The sequence below is a fragment of the Lathyrus oleraceus genome, chromosome 1 (assembly GCF_024323335.1).
Source record: "Lathyrus oleraceus cultivar Zhongwan6 chromosome 1, CAAS_Psat_ZW6_1.0, whole genome shotgun sequence".
NCBI classification, from domain to species: Eukaryota; Viridiplantae; Streptophyta; class Magnoliopsida; order Fabales; family Fabaceae; genus Lathyrus; species Lathyrus oleraceus.
Window position 1 is genome coordinate 453,804,553 of NC_066579.1, and position 19,042 is coordinate 453,823,594.

Consider the following 19,042-nt stretch of genomic DNA (forward strand, 5'->3'; position numbering starts at 1 on the left):
AGGGGGTCACCTTGTTTCAACCCCCTTCGAATACTAAGTTTTTGGGTCAGACAACCGTTAATCAAATTCAACTTTTTCACATATCATTATATCCAAATCTAGAAAGCATATAACACAGAAGGATCAGATAACCGAATCATAAGTTTTTTCAAAATCTATTTTAAAAATAAGATAATTTTCTTTTTCTTCTTAGCTAAGTCCAACAACTCATTCACAACAACCACCCTATCAACTACCTATAAAAAGAATGATTCATTTGGATAAATAAATTTATCCATAATACCAGAAAGCCTAGCCACTAAGACTTTGATAAGAAACTTATAAATATACAATACTAAAGAAATATGTCGAAAGTCGCCCAAACAAGTAGTAGAATTTATCTTTAAAATCAAGGTTACAAATTGTTTTAGAGAAAAGAAACTCAAAGTTAAGAAATTAATTTTAATCTAATTTACTATTTTTTCGTAATTTTAAAGAGATAATTATAAAACATAAACTTAGATTACCAAGTAATGAAGTAAGAGAGAATTTAAATTGTCTAATTTTATTTTTCTTATTGATTCGGTTCTTATTTGCTCTTTAGCATTTATTACAATTCATTACATAGAGTCGGGCACCACACCTCACTTTATTTCCAGGTCAATTTGCCTGTCTCTAATCATTCGCATAAAACACAATAATCATAAATAGAAAACACCCAAATAACATGCAACCGGTGACATTAATTAAGAGCTAGCTAGAAACTATTTCCACCAAAGCCTTCAAATCTTGTGCTGCTTTACCATTTGGTCCAGCTGCATCTAGCACTGTCTTTTTCACCTTTTGAGCATTCTCTCTCATTTTCTTTCCCTCTTCCTTCACAAGAATCAGATTCAAACTCTTCAACAATCCATTTTTAGTAAACACCCCCCCTTCAATCTTCACACCAATCTCCCAGATATCTTCCACCATTCTTCCTGTCATTCCATGATCTCCAAAAAAAGGCCTACATATCATAGGCACCCCATTTGAAATACTTTCAAAAACTGAATTACATCCACAGTGTGTCACAAACACTCCCACAGAATCATGTCCCAAAACTTGAGTTTGAGGCACCCAAGGAACAATTTTCCCAATATCACTAGTCCTCTCAAGAAACCCTTCTGGCAAAACTCCTTTCAAATGATCCTTTAGTGACCAAAGAAATGGAAATCCACTTTCTTCCAATGCCTCTGCCAATGCAACAAGCTCATGTGGAGGTGGTGTCACTGTAGTTCCAAAGCTAACATAAACTACTGATGTACTTTTCTGTTTGTCCAACCATGACAGACAACCGGTTTCATCATTCTCAGATGGTGGCAAAGGTGGTAGAGGAATTGAAAGAGTGAGAAAACCAACATAAAGCATATTCTGCAACTTCGATCTCATATCCTCAACAAACAAAGGTGGATCTAATTCCTCAAAGAAATTCATAACCACTGCTTTAGCTTTAGGCAACACTTCACCTAATGAAGCAAGTGTCTTTGAAAATAGTGTCTCTTCACCATCACCACAGTTGATGATATCTTCAGGCAAATCTTCAACTCTCATCTTATACAAACCTCGAAGGAAATCAAAAGATCTATCTCTAGCATTGTTCTCAGCACATTTTTGACGTATAAAATCAGTATGAAAATGTGCAGAAAGAGAGCAGGATAAAGGAGGCCAAACAGGAATCCATGGAACATTGAGTTTCTGAGCTATAACAAGAGAAGGAACAACAAAAGCATCAGCAATGATACATGTAACTTTCTGTTTTGTATCAGCAACTGCTAAATCTATTCCATTTTGGAGATTTTGAGGAGCAGCTTGAAGAAAAAGGTTGACTTTTTCAACTGGGTGGAAACCAAGTACATGACCCTCTGGAACACCATCATGAATACTAAAAAATTTGATGTTATTTGGGATGTTTGGTTTTGTAAAAAGAGGTTGATTAGATTGTTGGGTGCCAATGAATGAGAAAAATGTGTTTGGGGAAGCATGTGCTAGTTTGAGGACAAGGTTTAAGAGTGGAATCGGATGGCTACCAAAGGGAAAAACATAAACTACGACATGTTTGTTCTCAGATGATGAGATTGTCATCATGTTCTTTGACAACCTAAGATTTGAGACTTGGGAGTTTATAACATACCTCTGCTAAGAGATATATAATAGGTAGCTCAACTGATTATAGCTAGATGAACATAAAAGATATTTTCATCGTTCTATCATTCCCCAATTTTAAGTCATTTAAAAAGGGCATTATAGGTATTTTGATTTATTTAAATAGTGTGCGTTTTTGGTGTGCTTCTTTGATTCAATCCAAATCATCGATTCAAATTAATCAGTGGTCATTATTAGTAATCCACACTTATCTCATTTATCCAATCAAAATTGAGATTTAATTAATATTATTATTAAAGAAAATCTGAAAATAAATAAAATAAAAATATATATATCTCTCTTGAATGGACAGACTCCAACTTTAATAAAAAAAAAAGGATCTTATCTTAGTAAAAAAAAAAAAAATTACACCAAAGATGAATGAGGTTGTTGTTGTCACGTGAAGTACTAACTCCCAAGCATTAGCTAGAGTATTTAATTTCTATCATGTTTTAAGTTTTGGTGACTTCTCTTTTCATTAGCTTAGCTTAGCTTAGCATTTTTTATTTTATTTCTAACTCAAACCTAAGGGCAATATTTGTTCAAGTGCTATTCTCTTTCTTATCAATGTGGTACTCGTTTACTCTAAAATATAAATCACTTGGTACCCATTTACTCTAAAATATAAATCACATTGTACTTGCTTTTCCTAAGGGCAGAATATCTTTTTTGTTGGTAGTGTCAATTTGTGCTATAATGGCATAATTTAAGATCTAAATGAAAGAAAGTTGTTTTAGAAGTTATATATTGATTTTAATAAAAACAAAAAGTTAATTGTTTAACTATTTCTTTTAATACAAACTTACTTTTTATAAGTTGATTTCGTATAGGATATAATATTTTTGTTGAACATAAAGTTACAGTTTTCCTTTATGATATACTATTATCATATTATTTTTGTTTTTAATCTTTTTGTTATAAGATTAAAAAAAGAAAAGGGTTAAATATACATACAATGTGATTGAGTACTTTTTATTTTACTAGTATAATTTTTTTTTGGAATTTCCTCTTAATGCAAAGATTATGATATTTTGGCTTCTTAGGTGAACATTTGACAATAAATCTTAATTTTTTGCTAACATGGTTTGTGTAGGTGTTATTTTAATCCACAAGAATTTTTTTTTTAATTATGGGAAGATGTGTTAAATCAAAAACTCGCCCACGTTAAACTGGTAAACCAATATAAATCAATAATGCTTCTTTAGTGTAAATTGAACTACTTTTTTATTTAATAATAATTAAAATTATTACAAAATAAATTGATTTTTTTATTAAATAATATATTATTGCTCTAAATTCTTCTTCAACCTTAAGTCTTTGCTCTTTCTCTTTGTCTTTTTTATCCAACTCCTCAAAGCATATATTGACTTTGTAGGATTTTAAATTCCATATTTCATTCCAAAACATAATTCCTTATAAAAAATACTATTCCTCTCTTACCCTCCAATTTATCCATGTCTCCCTTTCCTACACTCCATATTTTTCGTATTCCCAATCTTGCTCTGCATTCCTATACACATCTTATTTTCTCATTAATTAATTAATTAATGAAAATAAATAAATGAAAAATGTTATTTCAATCACCATTAAAAATATTAATGATTCCAAACACAAAAGTCAAGCTTCTACTCTCCCTATACACTTACTTTAAGGACACTCACCCTACAACCACACCATAAACAAATACAATATCAATAAATTCAAATAAGATCATAAATACTCCAATTAAATCAAATAATTGAATTCGGGGTGTCACCATCCACACATTGATGAATAAAAAACAACGTCCTGAAATATTTCTTCTTCTCTTCCTTATGTGTTGCTTGTTGTGCATTTGTTGCACCAACGACAAAAGGATTCACCCCGTTCTTGATCACTTCAAAAATATCTTTCTAGCCAAAAAAACTTTCATTTGCTTGCAATATTTGTCGTAATTCTTCGCATCAATGATAGGTAGGTTTGTAGGGATTCTTTCTTTGAAAACAAATTTCATGTTGCACACTAGGTGTTTGTGGACCAGAACCAAACTCTTGATGCCAAATGTTGGAACTTTGAATCACAAGATTGGTGAACAATGATGGAGAGAATTGGAATGTGGAGAGTAAAAAAGGAAAATTGAGAGAGAGAGAGAGAGAGAGAGAGAGAGAGTTGATGCTGAGAATGATAATTTGCATTACTTTGGATGAGAAGGCATCCAAGACATTTATACAATTTTTACAAACTTATTGGGATCCAAAATAAGCAACTACATAACAGAAAATTACAAATCCCGGGCTTGAAACTAGTTACACCATTTGGTTAACCGGTTACAGCTAACATTACAAAAATAAAACCTTTAGTGGTAATTGGTTAACGTCCAAGGTTAACCGGTTACACCTTAGAGATTTTCACTTTTCTGCTACTCATAAGTGCCTCTACCTTTCTTGTAACCGGTTACACCCCCGTGTTAACCAATTACAACACCTGAATAACTCAAAATGCTTTTAACAGTAACCGTTAAGCATATTTGTATATAAAAAGTCTCATATCGGCTATAACATGTAATTAGCTGTAAATCTCTCTCTCTCTCTCTCTCTCTCTCTCTATATATATATATATATATATATATATATATATATATATATATATATATATATATATATATATATATAATAGTCCCTGTAGTGCTTTTAGAACACACAGTTTATTCAAAAGTCTTTCACTCTTTCATACTTCAATATGGTATCATGAACCTTCGGTTCGAGTGAAGGACCGACTCACTTGTATCAAAATTCATCCCCACAGGTGGTGTGTAGGAGGTATCCTGTTGAAGAGTGTTAATGGCGGTACAAGTGTATTGGATGAAAGAGCTTCCACTTTAGGGGAAGCATTGTGGATAGACTCACAATTGACGGGGAGCTAATCAGTCACCATTTATGCTAGAGTTTTCATCATTTGTGCGTCAATAAACCAGATGAATTGTAGAATTTTGAGCTTAATTCTTGGTAATTCGAGTCAGTTTGTGTCATAATAATATTTTCTTAGTTTGAGTTTCGTTTGGCTTTTTTAAGGCTTTTGGTATGTGTGGCATGTTGAATGCAAGTACGAAGGTCTAAGGAATCAAGGATCATACACAGGACATGGCCATAACAAGGAAGCAGAGAAAATAGAGAAAAACGGTGTTTGCTGCCCTTACGCGTAAGAACAAGGCATTACGCGTATGACCTTGCACTGTTACTCATATCATGCGAGTTCCACCAGAAAGAAGAAAAAACAAGCTTCTACCCATACATGTAAGAACAAGGCATTACGTGTATCGCCTTGCGCTGTTACTCGTACCATACGAGTTCCACCAGAAAGAAGAAAAAAACAAGCTTATTCTCATACGCGTAAGGGCATTATGCGTATTAAATCCAAAAAATTAAGCAAGCCCAAAACGTGTATTTAGCTAGGAAACGCGATTTTTTTAGGGTTGGGTGATTTTATAGAGCAAAAAGACGTTCTAAAGGATGGAGAACTCAGATTTCCAAGGTGGATTCATACTTTCAAGAGCTTTCCGCGATTGAAGACCAATTCATCTAAGATTTTTGTAATGACAACAATCTTTACTAAGTTTTCTTTTCTTTTTATGAGTAGCTAAACCCCTCATTGTTAGGGGGGGGGGGGGTCCCCGATTCAGATTTATAATGATTTTGAATTACTTTGTGCAATAAGAATAATTTTTATTATAATTGATTTGTTCTATGATTGTTCTTATTGTTTTCTCTGTCAGACAAACGGAGTTTCATGTATGTGAAACAATTAGGCTAGACCGCCATTGTTCATGACCTGCTTGAGAATATATCATAGTAGATATCACCTAGGACTAGGGATACCCTATAATAATTGGATTATTCTTGATATGATAATGCATAATTTCATCAGTGATTTTCTATGGACATAGTAATTAGGTTGAATAATTAAAGGTTTTCTCACTAAGGACTTATGAGTAAACACCCTTACGAACCGATAATCAATTATCTAAAATGTGTTGTTGCACTGTGAGTTCGGAAACGTTATATGATTGAATCATACACCTTCCCTAGCATACTACTCATATATGTCTTAACCGTTCAAGTACTTTATTTGCTTTATTCCCTTTTGCTTTTCAAATTTCACCAAAACAATCCCAAAACACCTAAGTTTTTGTTTAATTAAAATTAGTACAAAAATTTGTATCGTCAAGCAGTCCTTGAGATCGATACTGGGGATTTCCCATTTTTATTACTACATTGGCAGATTAGTACACTTGCTAATTTAATGACACGTTTTTGGCGTTGTTGCCGGGACTACCAAAGATTATAGAGTTCATAGATCTATTTCAGTTAATATTTTATTGCTCTATAACTAAAATTTAAATTTCAGTTTTTATGTTTATTTTGTGGCTATTTTTGGGTTTTTACTAATTTGCATCTAATCTTTGTATACGAAGAAAACCCTCAACTGATTTTACTTTTGACGCAAAACCAGAAAGAACTTTGCACGCTAAGCTCAGACAAGCTAGGAAAGCAAGGTTAGCCACCTCAGAAGCAGAAATTTTGGATTCCAAACAAGAAAAAGAGTTAGAAATTTTTGAGCACTTAGATATAGAATCTAACAAAGATAAAGAAGATCCAATTATGGGTGAACCACGGGAAAGATTTCTTGGGGATTATGGAGGAGCAAATGCCCCATTGGGTCGTTTGACTATAGTGAATCAACCAGTGAATGTTCCAAATTTTTAGTTGCACCCAACAACCATCTGTGAGCTTGAAAATAGGCCTCTTACAGGGAAAATAAATGAAGATGCAAATAAACATCTACAAAGGTTTCTTACTATGAGCACTACTTTGAAGATTGAGGGGCACACTAAAGAAGCAAAAAATTGAGAATGTTTCCGTTCACTTTAGATGAAGACGCCAAAGAATGATTTTATTCATTGCCACCATAAACACTTTAACCTCAGAGAGTATTGGTGAGAGTGTGAAATAAGATGACAGGTGAAAGAGTACTTCAAAGTGGATGTGAGGCCGAACAATCGAATGTGGTAAGCAGAGGGAACTGAAGGTAGCAGCAAGAGCGAATCACGAAAGATCTCATAGGTATTATGGTACAGTTGAATTTTTAGTTATTTGAGGGTGACATGATCTTCTTTAGTCCTGAATATTGCTTGAGGACAAGCAACAAGCTAAGTTTGTGGTTATGATCAATCACCATTTATGCTAGAGTTTTCATCATTTATGCGTTAAGAAACCAGGTGAATTGTAGAATTTTTGAGCTTAATTCTTGGTAATTCGAGTCAGTTTATGTCATAACATTATTTTCTTGGTTTGAGTTTCACCAGAAAGAAGAAAAAAAACAAGCTTCTGCCATGTTCTACCAGTTACTTGTACCTTACGAGTTCCACTAGATAGAAGAAAATAACAAGCTTCTGCCCATACGCGTAAGAACAAGGCATGACGCGTATGGCCTTGCACTATTACTCGTACCATAGGAGTTCCCCCAGAAAGAAGAAAAAAACAAGCTTCTTCCAATACGTGGACCATGTACGTAAGGGCATGCCTAAGATGCCACCATGTGGGCTTACGCGTAGTGTATTGCTGCCAGGAATAAGGCATTACGCATATGAGACAGGTCATTACGCGTATTGAAGCACAAAAATTCAACAAGCCCAAAACGTGTCTATTTAATCGAGAAACATGATTTTTTTTAGGGTTGGACGATTTTACAGAGCAAAAATACGTTTGAAAGGCTGGAGAACCTAGATTTTCAAGGTGGGTTCACACTTTCAAGAGCTTTCCGCGATTGAAGACCAGTTCATCTAATATTTTTGTAATGACAACAATTTTTACTATGTTTTCTTTTCTTTTTATGAGTATCAAAATCCCTTATGGCTAGGGGGTGTCCTTGATTCAGATTTGTAATGATTTTGAATTACTTTGTGCAATAACTATAAATTTTATTATAATTGATTTGTTCTCATGACTGTTCTTATTGCTTTCTCTGTCAGAAAAACAGAGTTTAATGTATGTGAAATAATTAGGTTGGACCACCATTATTCATGATCTGCTTAAGAATATATCATAGTAGATATCACCTAGAACTAGGGATACCCCAAAGTAACCGAATTATTCTTGATATAATAATGCTTAATTCCATCCGTGATTTTCTATGGACATAGTAATTAGGTTGAATCATTAAAGGTTTTCTCACTAAGGACTTAAGAGTAAGCACCCTTAAGAATTAGTAGTCAATTATCTAAAATGCGTTGTTGCACTGTGAGTTCGGAATCGTTACATGATTGAATCATACACCTTCCCTAGCATACTACTCATATATGTTTTAACCGTTCAAGTACTTTATTTACTTTATTCGTTATTGCTTTTCTAATTTTACCAAAACAATCCCAAAACACCCGAACTTTTGTTTAATCGAAATTAATCCATTACTTTATATCGTCAAGCAGTCCTTGAGATAGATACTGGGGATTTCCATTTTTTATTACTACATTGGCAGATTAGTACACTTGCTAATTTAACAATCAGGAGTGTTGAGGATAAAAAATGTGAGTTGTAAACTTTGAGAAAAAAAGTATGGGTAAGTCCCACATTGATTATAAAAGTGGAGACTTGAGAATTTATAAGTGAGAGAATCCACACACCTATCACCTTAAGGTTTTGGGTGAGTATGCGGTGTGTTTCTCACAAAATATGTTGTTTATAGAGAAAAACCCCAAAGAATATAAAACTGGTCCCTCGTGTTGAACCCTTAAACTGATGTCCCATCAGAATTGTTTATCACACTTTACTTGGTTTAATCATTGTCTTCCGATTAGAATTTTTTTGGGTGACTCATTTCAGTCACCACCAGACCGCCACCACGCCACCGATTCCAACAACTTTCTGGCACACCACTCCCATAGACAGAAGCATATGCTCCGATCCAGGCCACGCCCAAAAAATCAATGTCAAACGCACTCACACGCACCAACAACGTTCCTGCACGTGAGCCTCATGCGCCTTCGTCCCTGCTGCGCATGACAACGTGTCCGAGCACTATCCCTACCGTCGTTTTCACTGCATGGCTCGATTTTTTGTTTGATTCTAGATCTACAATAAGTTTTTATTTCCGATGTATGGAAATATGATTTACTGTTCAAATAACCCCTATTTCTTCGTTTGTCACTGTTCTCCCCACCACCGAGCGACCTTGTTTACATGCTTTTCCGCCACCTACTCTCATGGAAAATCACTATGCCACAAATTCCGTAACTTTTACCATAGTTCCACTCATCCCTTGCGAGAAACTAATCAGGGCAAATGAATATTATACAAAGGCAATAGAACACAACAACAACAATAACAATAATAACAACAACAACAAACTATAGTTCTTGATGTTGCTCAACCAACTATCACCAAAGAAGTTACCATTTTGGTCATTGATTATAATGAGTCCCTTTAGTTCAAAGCAATCCATCAACTATCATCTTTTTCCACCATTGCCCACTCGGGTAATCTTGTAGCTTTTGTCTTTACATCCGTCTCTCTTGGTCCTTGGGTCCTTGACTTTAGTGCCTCTGGTCATATGACTGGTAATAAATTTCCTTTATGTAACTTGTCTTATTTTGATTCTTATCATTTTGTCACTGTGGTGAATGTATCTAAAATAAAAGTTCAAATCCTTGGTCAGACACACCCACTTCTAAATTTGTCTTTAGATTATGTGATATGTATTCCTAATTGTTCTTTCAATCTAATATTTGTTTAAAAGCTCGTTGTTCTCTTGATTGTTCAGTTCTGTTTATCGATAAATTTGTTTATGTCTAGGATCGACGTACAAGACGAAAGATTGGAACATGGAGTGAATCTGGAGGATTATATCATTTATCACCACCGATGACATGTGCTTCTATTGCTTCTTAATAAAATGCGCCTTTTATTCCTAGTTTTTCTAAGCATTCGTCATTTGAGTGTTAGTCATGTTAATTCGGCAAACATATCTGTCACACCTTTTGTCAATGAGTAAATAAAAGTGTTGTGTCACTGTCGCAACCGCGAAAAAACAACCGGCGAGAAAAGAATGACAAAAGAGTCGCCACCGTGCGTTATTTATCCCAAAGGAGGGAAAGGAAACACTCGAAGAAAACCTGAAGGAAAATGAAAGGAAAAGATAAGGTCTCGCAACCAAATCTTGGGTTCGGGAGTCGATTATGCGAAGGGAAGGTATTAGCACCCCTACGCATCCGTAGTACTCTACGGGATCCACTCTTGTTGTTCTTATCTAAAGGGTGTATGTTTATCTAAGATACTATTTACTAAAAGAAAGGTCATAAGAAAATGACTCGCACGGATGTCACATCCACTGCATACGTATCTCATCTGAATATGAGAATCAGAGTCTTTGTAGCTCGGCTACCTATGGGTTAAAGAGATGTGTGCTCGCTAAGACATCGCGTCTTATGCCTACGTATCTCATCTGGAATGAGAATCAGAGCAAAACGTAGTTCAGCTAACTACGGGAACAAAGGGTCTCGATTGCAACTAGGGCAAGAGAAAGGGAAGGTCTCGATCGCAACGAGGGCGAGAGAAAAGAATCGCAACGAGGGCGAAAGCAAACAAGGATTAGTTGTTAGTTGTCAGTCAAAAAACTCGGCAAGACGTCGCATCTTGTGCCTACGTATCTCATCTGGAATGAGAATCAGAGTTGCCGTATTTCGGCTAACTAAAGGCTAAGGATTGCCATCTGAACATGGACTTACAAAGGAGGACACCAGTTGTGTCAAAAGAGAGTGGGTAATGTGTTCAACGTCCTAGCAGCAGGTGTCGCAGCTCGCTGAATCGAGTCTTAGGCAGTTACCTCTTTTCAATAGGAAGGATTGACATGCCACAGGATCGGAGACGCACACAAGGTCTAAAAATGGGGAAGCTCCGCCCTAGAGTTGTCATGCAATGTGGACCTAAGTGTTAGGATTTACAAATGGGAATATCTACCTAATGTTAGCATACAAAGAATAAGGGAATTCTATCTATGTTATCATACAAAAGAATAAGGGAATTCTACTTATGTTATCATACAAAGGGTTCTACCTAATGGGTGCTACCTAAACGGAACAAGAGTCGACGAATGGAGCAAAGAGAAGAGGATAAGGGTAGATGGCGATGCCAGAAGCAATCGACTTACAGGTAGATGGCGATGCATGAAGCAATCGACTTACAAGAGAAATGGCGACGCATGAAGCAATCGACTTACAAAAAGGATGGATGAGTACGTGCTGGTTCTGTTAAGTTTTGAAAATGATTACTCGACGTTGGATCGAGGTTTTGACCTTGTTTTGAAATGGTTATCGGATGTTCGTTTTAATTTTGTATTAACAGATGAATAAAGAATGAAAGAATAAACATTATACACTTCATGGGAGAGGGGTACATTTGTTATGAATGGGGGTTGTTCATGGCAATTAAGCAATAATATATGCCTCATACACCATACAAGTAGGCAACAGTTAATCAAACAGATAAGATAAACAAACATGTACATAATCAAATCAAATGAATCAAAGAATGAAATAATGAGGCATTAGACCATGCATGAGAAGTATAAACATGTTAAACAATCAAATAATAGAAGCATGGATGAAAGAAACAAGTATAAAAAATATCAGGTGAATCAGACAAATAAAACTATGCACACAAAGGATCACTGAATAATTTAATCGGGAAATGATGCAAGGATCAAATAAAATCAAGATGAGAGGCCTCTAATACATGGCATATAAGATAAACAAGGGAGGATCAAAATATCTCTTCAATTGCCATAAGTAATCCCTAAGTCAAATATCAATCATAGAAAAGTCAACTAAAAAGTCAAGTCAACTTGAAAATTACCAAATAAATAGTAAATTAATCAAGAAAATTATGAAAAATTAAACTAACTAAGGTGGGGTCAGGACATCATCATCCCCCAAAAATATTTTAAAAATAATGTAAATTGGTTATTGAATTAATTGAAATAAAAATATAAGTCAAATGAAAAGTCAATCAAACAAACTAGGTCAAAAATAAATCCAACATAAATTAGAAAGGGAAATAAAATTCCAAGAAAAGGTCAGGTTGACCATGGGACATTGGTCAACCCTCATCCCAAAAATCAGAATCTAAAAATAATTCTAAGTTATGAAAATAAAATAAATGAAAAAATATGTGTTAAAATGGACTATTTGAACTAAATAATTAAAATAAAATATTAACATTAAATAAAATATAAAAATAAAAATTAAATAAATTAAATAAAACATTAAGGAAAGTAAAAAAATATTTTTTAGTATTTTTATGAACAAATAAAATATTTTTATTAATTAAAAAGCAAAACAGAAAAAATAAATGAATTAAGAAAAAAAAAATGAGATGTAATTGGGCCAGAATGTGGGGGTGCCAACAGCAGAGCCAGACCCGGTCCATGATGACTAAATAGTGTGACAGCATAAAAAGGAGATTCATTTAAATAAATATGACATGCTAAATCAATTGGACAAGGTGAGCTTAAGTCACTAGGTGACAAAACGCAAGCGACGACCAGGATTTCAAATCGCTCACGCGATCGTGCGGTCACGAAGGAGACACGCACACGTCCCCCCATGCAGCATGAACCCAACAACGTCACAGCAAGGAGAAACGCGACTTCCATGCAGTTTTTTTTCTCATCTTTCAACCAGCATTTCTCTCAACTTAGTGCATCAAATGGCATGGTGTAAAAAACAAAGCTCAAGTACAAAATGAGTAGAATGCAATGGTGTTTTATTCATGAAAAATAATGATCTTATCATAGAGAAATATGGACAGCAAGGGAGGCTCATGCAAGGATATGGCAAAAAAATTAATGTTGCAAAATCAAAGCTTAATGAGCATGCTTCAATGAAGGGTCCATAAGGCAATCCTAGCATAATATTAACATGTAAAATAAGCACGAAAAAAAGCATGGCAATAAATGAAAAACACATGAAGTATGGATGGATAGCATGAAATGAACATGGAAGATATGATGAACAAACAAAGTATTCATGGCCATGGAAGGTTGGAATAAAAAGATTACCTAGTGGAGAAAGTCCACTGCTTCTTGTTGGAATGAGGAATGGAAGGAAATGAGATGCTCTTCAATGGTGCTTCAAAGTTTGTGAAATAGAAAAGGAATGCAACATGAAATGAACCAAGATTGCCTTGCCCCAAAGTAATGTCTTACTTTGACCAAACAACTTTCATGTTGGAGAAATTTTCAAATGGGGCTTTCATCTTGATGGAAAATTGGCTTAAAGTGGGTGCAAAAACCATAAAAACTTGCCTTAAATGGGAAGTCAACTATTTCCAAAGTTAGTAACTTTTCAAACTCTTGATTAAATGATGAATCCATGATCCAACCTTGATCAAATTTCACATGTAGGCTCCCTTAGGCATGAATTTTGAGATTCTACTTTCAAAATGTCAGGAGTTGACTTTTCTGGCCCCGCAGTTGACTTTTCCCAAACTGTCTGATTCCCGATTCCAATGATCAATTGAAGCACCTCTGGCTCAAACAAAGAGCTGATTTGTTGTGTGTAGCCCTTTGTGGACATATGGAGGGCCATGGAAATGAGTCTCACCCAAGAAATCAGAAATAAACCGATTTTATGCAAAATCCTAGTTTTAGGGCAAAATGATCAGGAACTGATTGCACTGATTGCCAATGGATCTTTCTGTGATAATTGTGAATCTTCCTAGGCCAAGATGCCTCTTTAATCATGACATGAATGAGCCCCTTCACTTCCAACCAAACATTGCTTGTTGCAGATAGCCACAAAACCCTGATTCCTGATTAAATCCAGATGCACACTCTGAGAGCTTTGAATCTTCCACTGATGAACTGGGGACCATAATAAGACATATGGAACCCCTTGAGACTTGTATATTTGGAGAATGAAGTTCAATTCTCAGTCTTGCCTAGTGTGGGCTTCTTCTGGTAAGGAGTGATCAATCAAACCCTGATTTCCCAAGTCACTGATGCAGTATGCAATGAGTATGACCTAGTATGATGCTAATGAAATGTAAGACACAATTACACGCTTCCAAAAAAGCGAAGGGTAAATTTTGGGGTATTACAGTCACCTTTTACTTTAGTTCATTATGATATTTGGGGTCCTAGTCATGTCAAGTCAACTTTAGGATATTATTACTTCGTAACCTTCATCAATGATTTTTCACGACGTACTTGGTTATTTTTTATGAAAACCCGATCATATGTCTTCCATATATTCCATGAACTTTATGTCAAAATTAAAAATCATTTTAACACTTCCATTAAAAATTTGCGCACCAATAATACTCGTGAATATATGTTATCCCAGTTTCAATCTTTGTTAACATCACATGAGATTATTCATCAATCATCATGTGCTCACACGCCACAACAAAATGGTGTTGCTGAACGGAAGAATCATCATTTAGTTGTAACTGCACAGACTCTTTTACTTCACCATAATGTCCCTTCTCATTTTTTGGGTGATTCTCTTCTCACAACTTGTCACCTTATCAACTGAATGCCTTAATTGGTACTTCAAGATCAAATTCCATACTCTATGTTGAACCCAAAATATGATCTCTACGACATTCCTCTCTACGTCTTTGGTTGCACATTCTCCGTTCATGACCTCAGTCCAGGTAACTACAAACTTTTAACCAAAGCTCTCAAATGTATCTTTCTAGTCTACTCACGTCTATAAAAAGGATATCGTTGTTTTTGTCCCTAACTTTAACGATACATTATTTTCTCCAATTTCACATTCTTTGAAACCACACTATTTTTCTATGCCTTTGTGTTACCTTATGAGAATGGTACTTCAGATGCTCAAGATATCATTTTCGTCATCCCCACACCCATTGCAGCCCCTAGACCTCCATTGCAGGTCTACCAACGGCGATCACATCTTTCATCAGAGGTAAGAGATGATATGACGACACTATTTCTCCAGTGGCCAAGATCAGTTCAATCCACCTCTTTCTTGCAATGGTTGTCATTCATCATTGGTCACTTCATCAGTTGGACATCAAAATTGGAGGAGGAGTTTATATGGATCAGCCGCCAGGTTTTACTATTCCTGACAATTCTAGACTTGTTTGTCGGCTTCGTCGTTCTCTTTAAGGGCTGAAACACTCCCCACGAGCTTGGTTTGGTCGCTTCAGATATGTCTTGATACAAGTTGGTATGACTAGATGTGAAGCAGATCACTATGTTTACTTCCTTCATTCCTCCTCCGGCCGACGCATATTACTTGTGGTCTATGTTGATGACATCGTTATCCCTAGAGACGATACATAGGGTATCCAACATCTCAAAGCTCATTTTTTCAAAAATTTCCAGACAAAAGACTTGGGTCCACTCAGATACTTCTTAGGGTGTGTTTGTTTGATGGATTAAAATTATAATCCTGGGAATATCATTCCTAGGAATAGTATTGCCAGGAACTTTATTCCCATCAATGTGTTTGGCAAAATCAATAAAGTTTCTAGGAATATTTTTAAGTTTTATTTAATTAAATTTTAAAAATTAAAAATAAATGTGTTAAAATAACATGAGAGTGGGAAGTTATGGTTGGTTATTTTATATTCCCATCCTTTGACATGGAAATAAAAATGGAGAAATCTATGAACAAAACATATTCATAGGAATAAAAAATACCCAGACATAAACTATCAAAACTTGAAACAAATAAGAGAATATGTGAATTCCAATGTCATATTCCCGGGAATAACATTTGTATCCACGAAATAAACACCCCCTTAGGCATTGAAGTTGCATAATCCTCATTCAACATTGCAATCAACCAATATAAGTATGTCTTTGACATTCTCAATGGAACGCTTAGTTATCGTCTTATTTATATACAAACTTAATAATTTAAAAACTATCGCGTTAGAAATTAAAACAATCTATATGGTTCCAAACTAAAATTATTGGTTCCAAACTAAAATTATAGTATTTCTTGAAATTTTGTTACATTTCTTAGAAATTAGAACAATCTATATGGTTCCAAACTAAAATTTGAGGACAGGCAAAGTTATGGTTCCGAACTAAAATTTGAGGACATGCAAAGTTTTTTATGGGCTTCATTTGCCTGTCTCTAATCATTCGGATAAAACATAATAATCATAAATAGAAAACACCCAAATAACATGCAACCGATGACAAATTAATTAAGAGCTATAAATTATTTCCACCAAAGTCTTGAAATCTTGTGCTGCTTTATCATTTGGTCCTGCTGCATCTAGCACTGTCTGCTTCACCTTTTGAGCATTTTCTCTCATTTTCTTTCCATCTTCCTTCACAAGAATCAGGTTCAAACTCTTCAACAATCCATTTTTAGTAAACACACCACCTTCAATCTTTACACCAATCTCCCAAATATCTTCCACCATTCTTCCTGTCATTCCATGATCTCCAAAAAATGGCCTACATATCATAGGCACCCCATTAGAAATACTTTCAAAAACTGAATTACATCCACAGTGTGTCACAAACACTCCCACAGAATCATGTCCCAAAACTTGAGTTTGAGGCACCCAAGGAACAATTTTCCCAATATCACTAGTCCTCTCAAGAAACCCTTCAGGCAAAACTCCTTTCAAATGATCCTTTAGTGACCAAAGAAATGGAAATCCACTTTCTTCCAATGCTTCTGCTAATGCAACAAGCTCATGTGGAGGTGGTGTCACTGTAGTTCCAAAGCTAACATAAACTACTGATGTACTTTTCTGTTTGTCCAACCATGACAGACAACCGGTTTCATCATTCTCAGATGGTGGCAAAGGTGGTAGAGGAATTGAAAGAGTCAGAAAACCAACATAAAGCATATTCTGCAACTTCGATCTCATATCCTCAACAAACAAAGGTGGATCTAATTCCTCAAAGAAATTCATCACCACTGCTTTAGCTTGAGGCAACACTTCACCAAATGAAGCAAGTGTTTTTGAGAATAGTGTCTCGTCGTCTTCGTCTTCACCACAGTTGATTATATCATCTGGCAAATCTTCGACTCTCATCTTAGACAAACCTGGTAGAAAATCCAAAAACCTATCTCTTGCATTGTTTTCAGCACATTTTTGACGTATAAAATAAGTGTAGAAATGTACAGAAAGAGAGCATGATAAAGGAGGCCAAACAGGAATCCATGGAACATTGAGTCTCTGAGCTACAAAAAGAGAAGGAACAACAAAAGCATCAGCAATGATACATGTAACTTTCACTTTTGTATCTGCAACTGCTGAATCTATTCCACTTTGAAGATTTTGATGACCCGCTTGAAGAAAAAGGTTGGCTCTTTCAATTGGGTTGGAACCAAGTACATGACCATGTGGAACGCCATCACCAATATTAAAAGGTTTAATGTTATTTGGGATGTTGTTGGGTTTAGAGAAAATTGGTTGATTAGATTGTATGGTGCCAATGAATGAGAAAAGTGTGCTTGGTGAAGCATGTGCTAGTTTGAGGACAAGGTTTAAGAGTGGAACTGGATGGCTACCAAAGGGAAAAACATAAACTGCGACATGCTTGTTCTCAGATGACGAGATTGTCATGATGTTGGTTGGGAAACTGAGAGTGGAGAATTGAATTTATTATAGACTTAGTAATTGCTTGAACATCTGCAAGGACATATATGTATATATAGTATAAGGTAGTTATTGACCGAGGAAGTAATAGTTGTGTGGAGCGGTGAGTGAAAGTGTGCAACCGCCACTAAAATAGAGAAGATAATGACATTCACTCTTTCAAATATGGAATTGATAGATACTCTTTCAAATGATAATTTTCTATCTAACTTAAGTGTGGTGGTTGTCACGTGGAGTCCTAGCCCCCCACTCACTAGCTAAATTTCATGTTTTGTCAACATGTTTTATTTTGTTGTATTTCACATCTTTTAAATCATTGTTTAAAAATATTATTTTAAAACATATTGCTCCCTACAAATATATTACTTTTTAATTTTAATTTTCACAATCTTTTCTATTTTATTTTGATTCATAGAATTATTTTTTATTTTAGTTTTTATGAAATTATTTATATCAGAATTGGTTCTATTCTTTTAAAAACTAAGACAACCATCATTGACCACCACTCTAATCGTTATTTTGAATCATATCATCAATCTCTGACCACTATAAACCATCACTATCCTCACCATCAAACACCACTACGATCACCTCCAACCACAATAGATCATGCTTGAACCAAAATATTTTAGTGGAAGGTTTGACCCTAATAAGATAACAGTTTACAACAATGTTTGATCGTTGATCATCCCATTTCTAAGATAAAGGATGGGGTGACACCTACGAACACTCTGACCCCAAGTTAGTGAAGGAATAAGTAATGGTTGAATTTGTTTGTGTTTGCAAAAGTGTATACTTTGATTACGAAGTTTTCCCTTCTTATAACGTAATTCTGGGATTTCTGGAATCCCGCAGCTTCTTTCATGGAACATGTGTCATTATATTACTTATTACGTCATCTAACAATCTTTATTTAATAATATAAATATATTGAATGTATCTTTAGGGCATAACTTAATATGTTCCTTGTGAAGAAGATATGTTCATACTTGTTAGTTTGATCTTAATGAAGACAAAATGCTATTATATGAAGAAAGATCAAAGAAGAAAAAGATTGAAATCAAATATCAAGATTGCACGAGCTTTGGGAAAATGAAGGATTGAATCACAAAGATTGAGGCACCAATGACATTTTATTTGTGTATATATTTTAGGTGCTTAATCTCTTCATCTAAAACATTCTAAAAGTTTTTCATAAATTTTCATGCATCACAAGTTTTCATTACCTATCTTTCTACATGAAAATATTT

General features: G+C 34.9%; 1 protein-coding gene across 2 annotated transcripts; it reads right to left on the minus strand.

Moving 5' to 3' along the window:
* Positions 1-525: 525 nt before the first annotated feature.
* Positions 526-17,818, minus strand: LOC127084004 (anthocyanidin 3-O-glucosyltransferase 7). 2 transcript variants are annotated; one of them, XM_051024372.1, is made up of 2 exons: positions 17,679-17,818; positions 526-2,019 (listed from the first exon to the last, which is right to left on the minus strand). In XM_051024372.1, the coding sequence occupies exons 1-2, from the start codon at positions 17,757-17,759 to the stop codon at positions 733-735; spliced, it is 1,368 nt and encodes a 455-aa protein (XP_050880329.1). In that variant the 5' UTR covers positions 17,760-17,818; the 3' UTR covers positions 526-732. The 2 variants fall into 2 exon arrangements, with proteins under 2 accessions (XP_050880329.1, XP_050880336.1); XM_051024379.1 differs by lacking the exon at positions 17,679-17,818 and adding an exon at positions 17,075-17,619 and having other exon boundaries at positions 526-1,424.
* Positions 17,819-19,042: the final 1,224 nt, after the last annotated feature.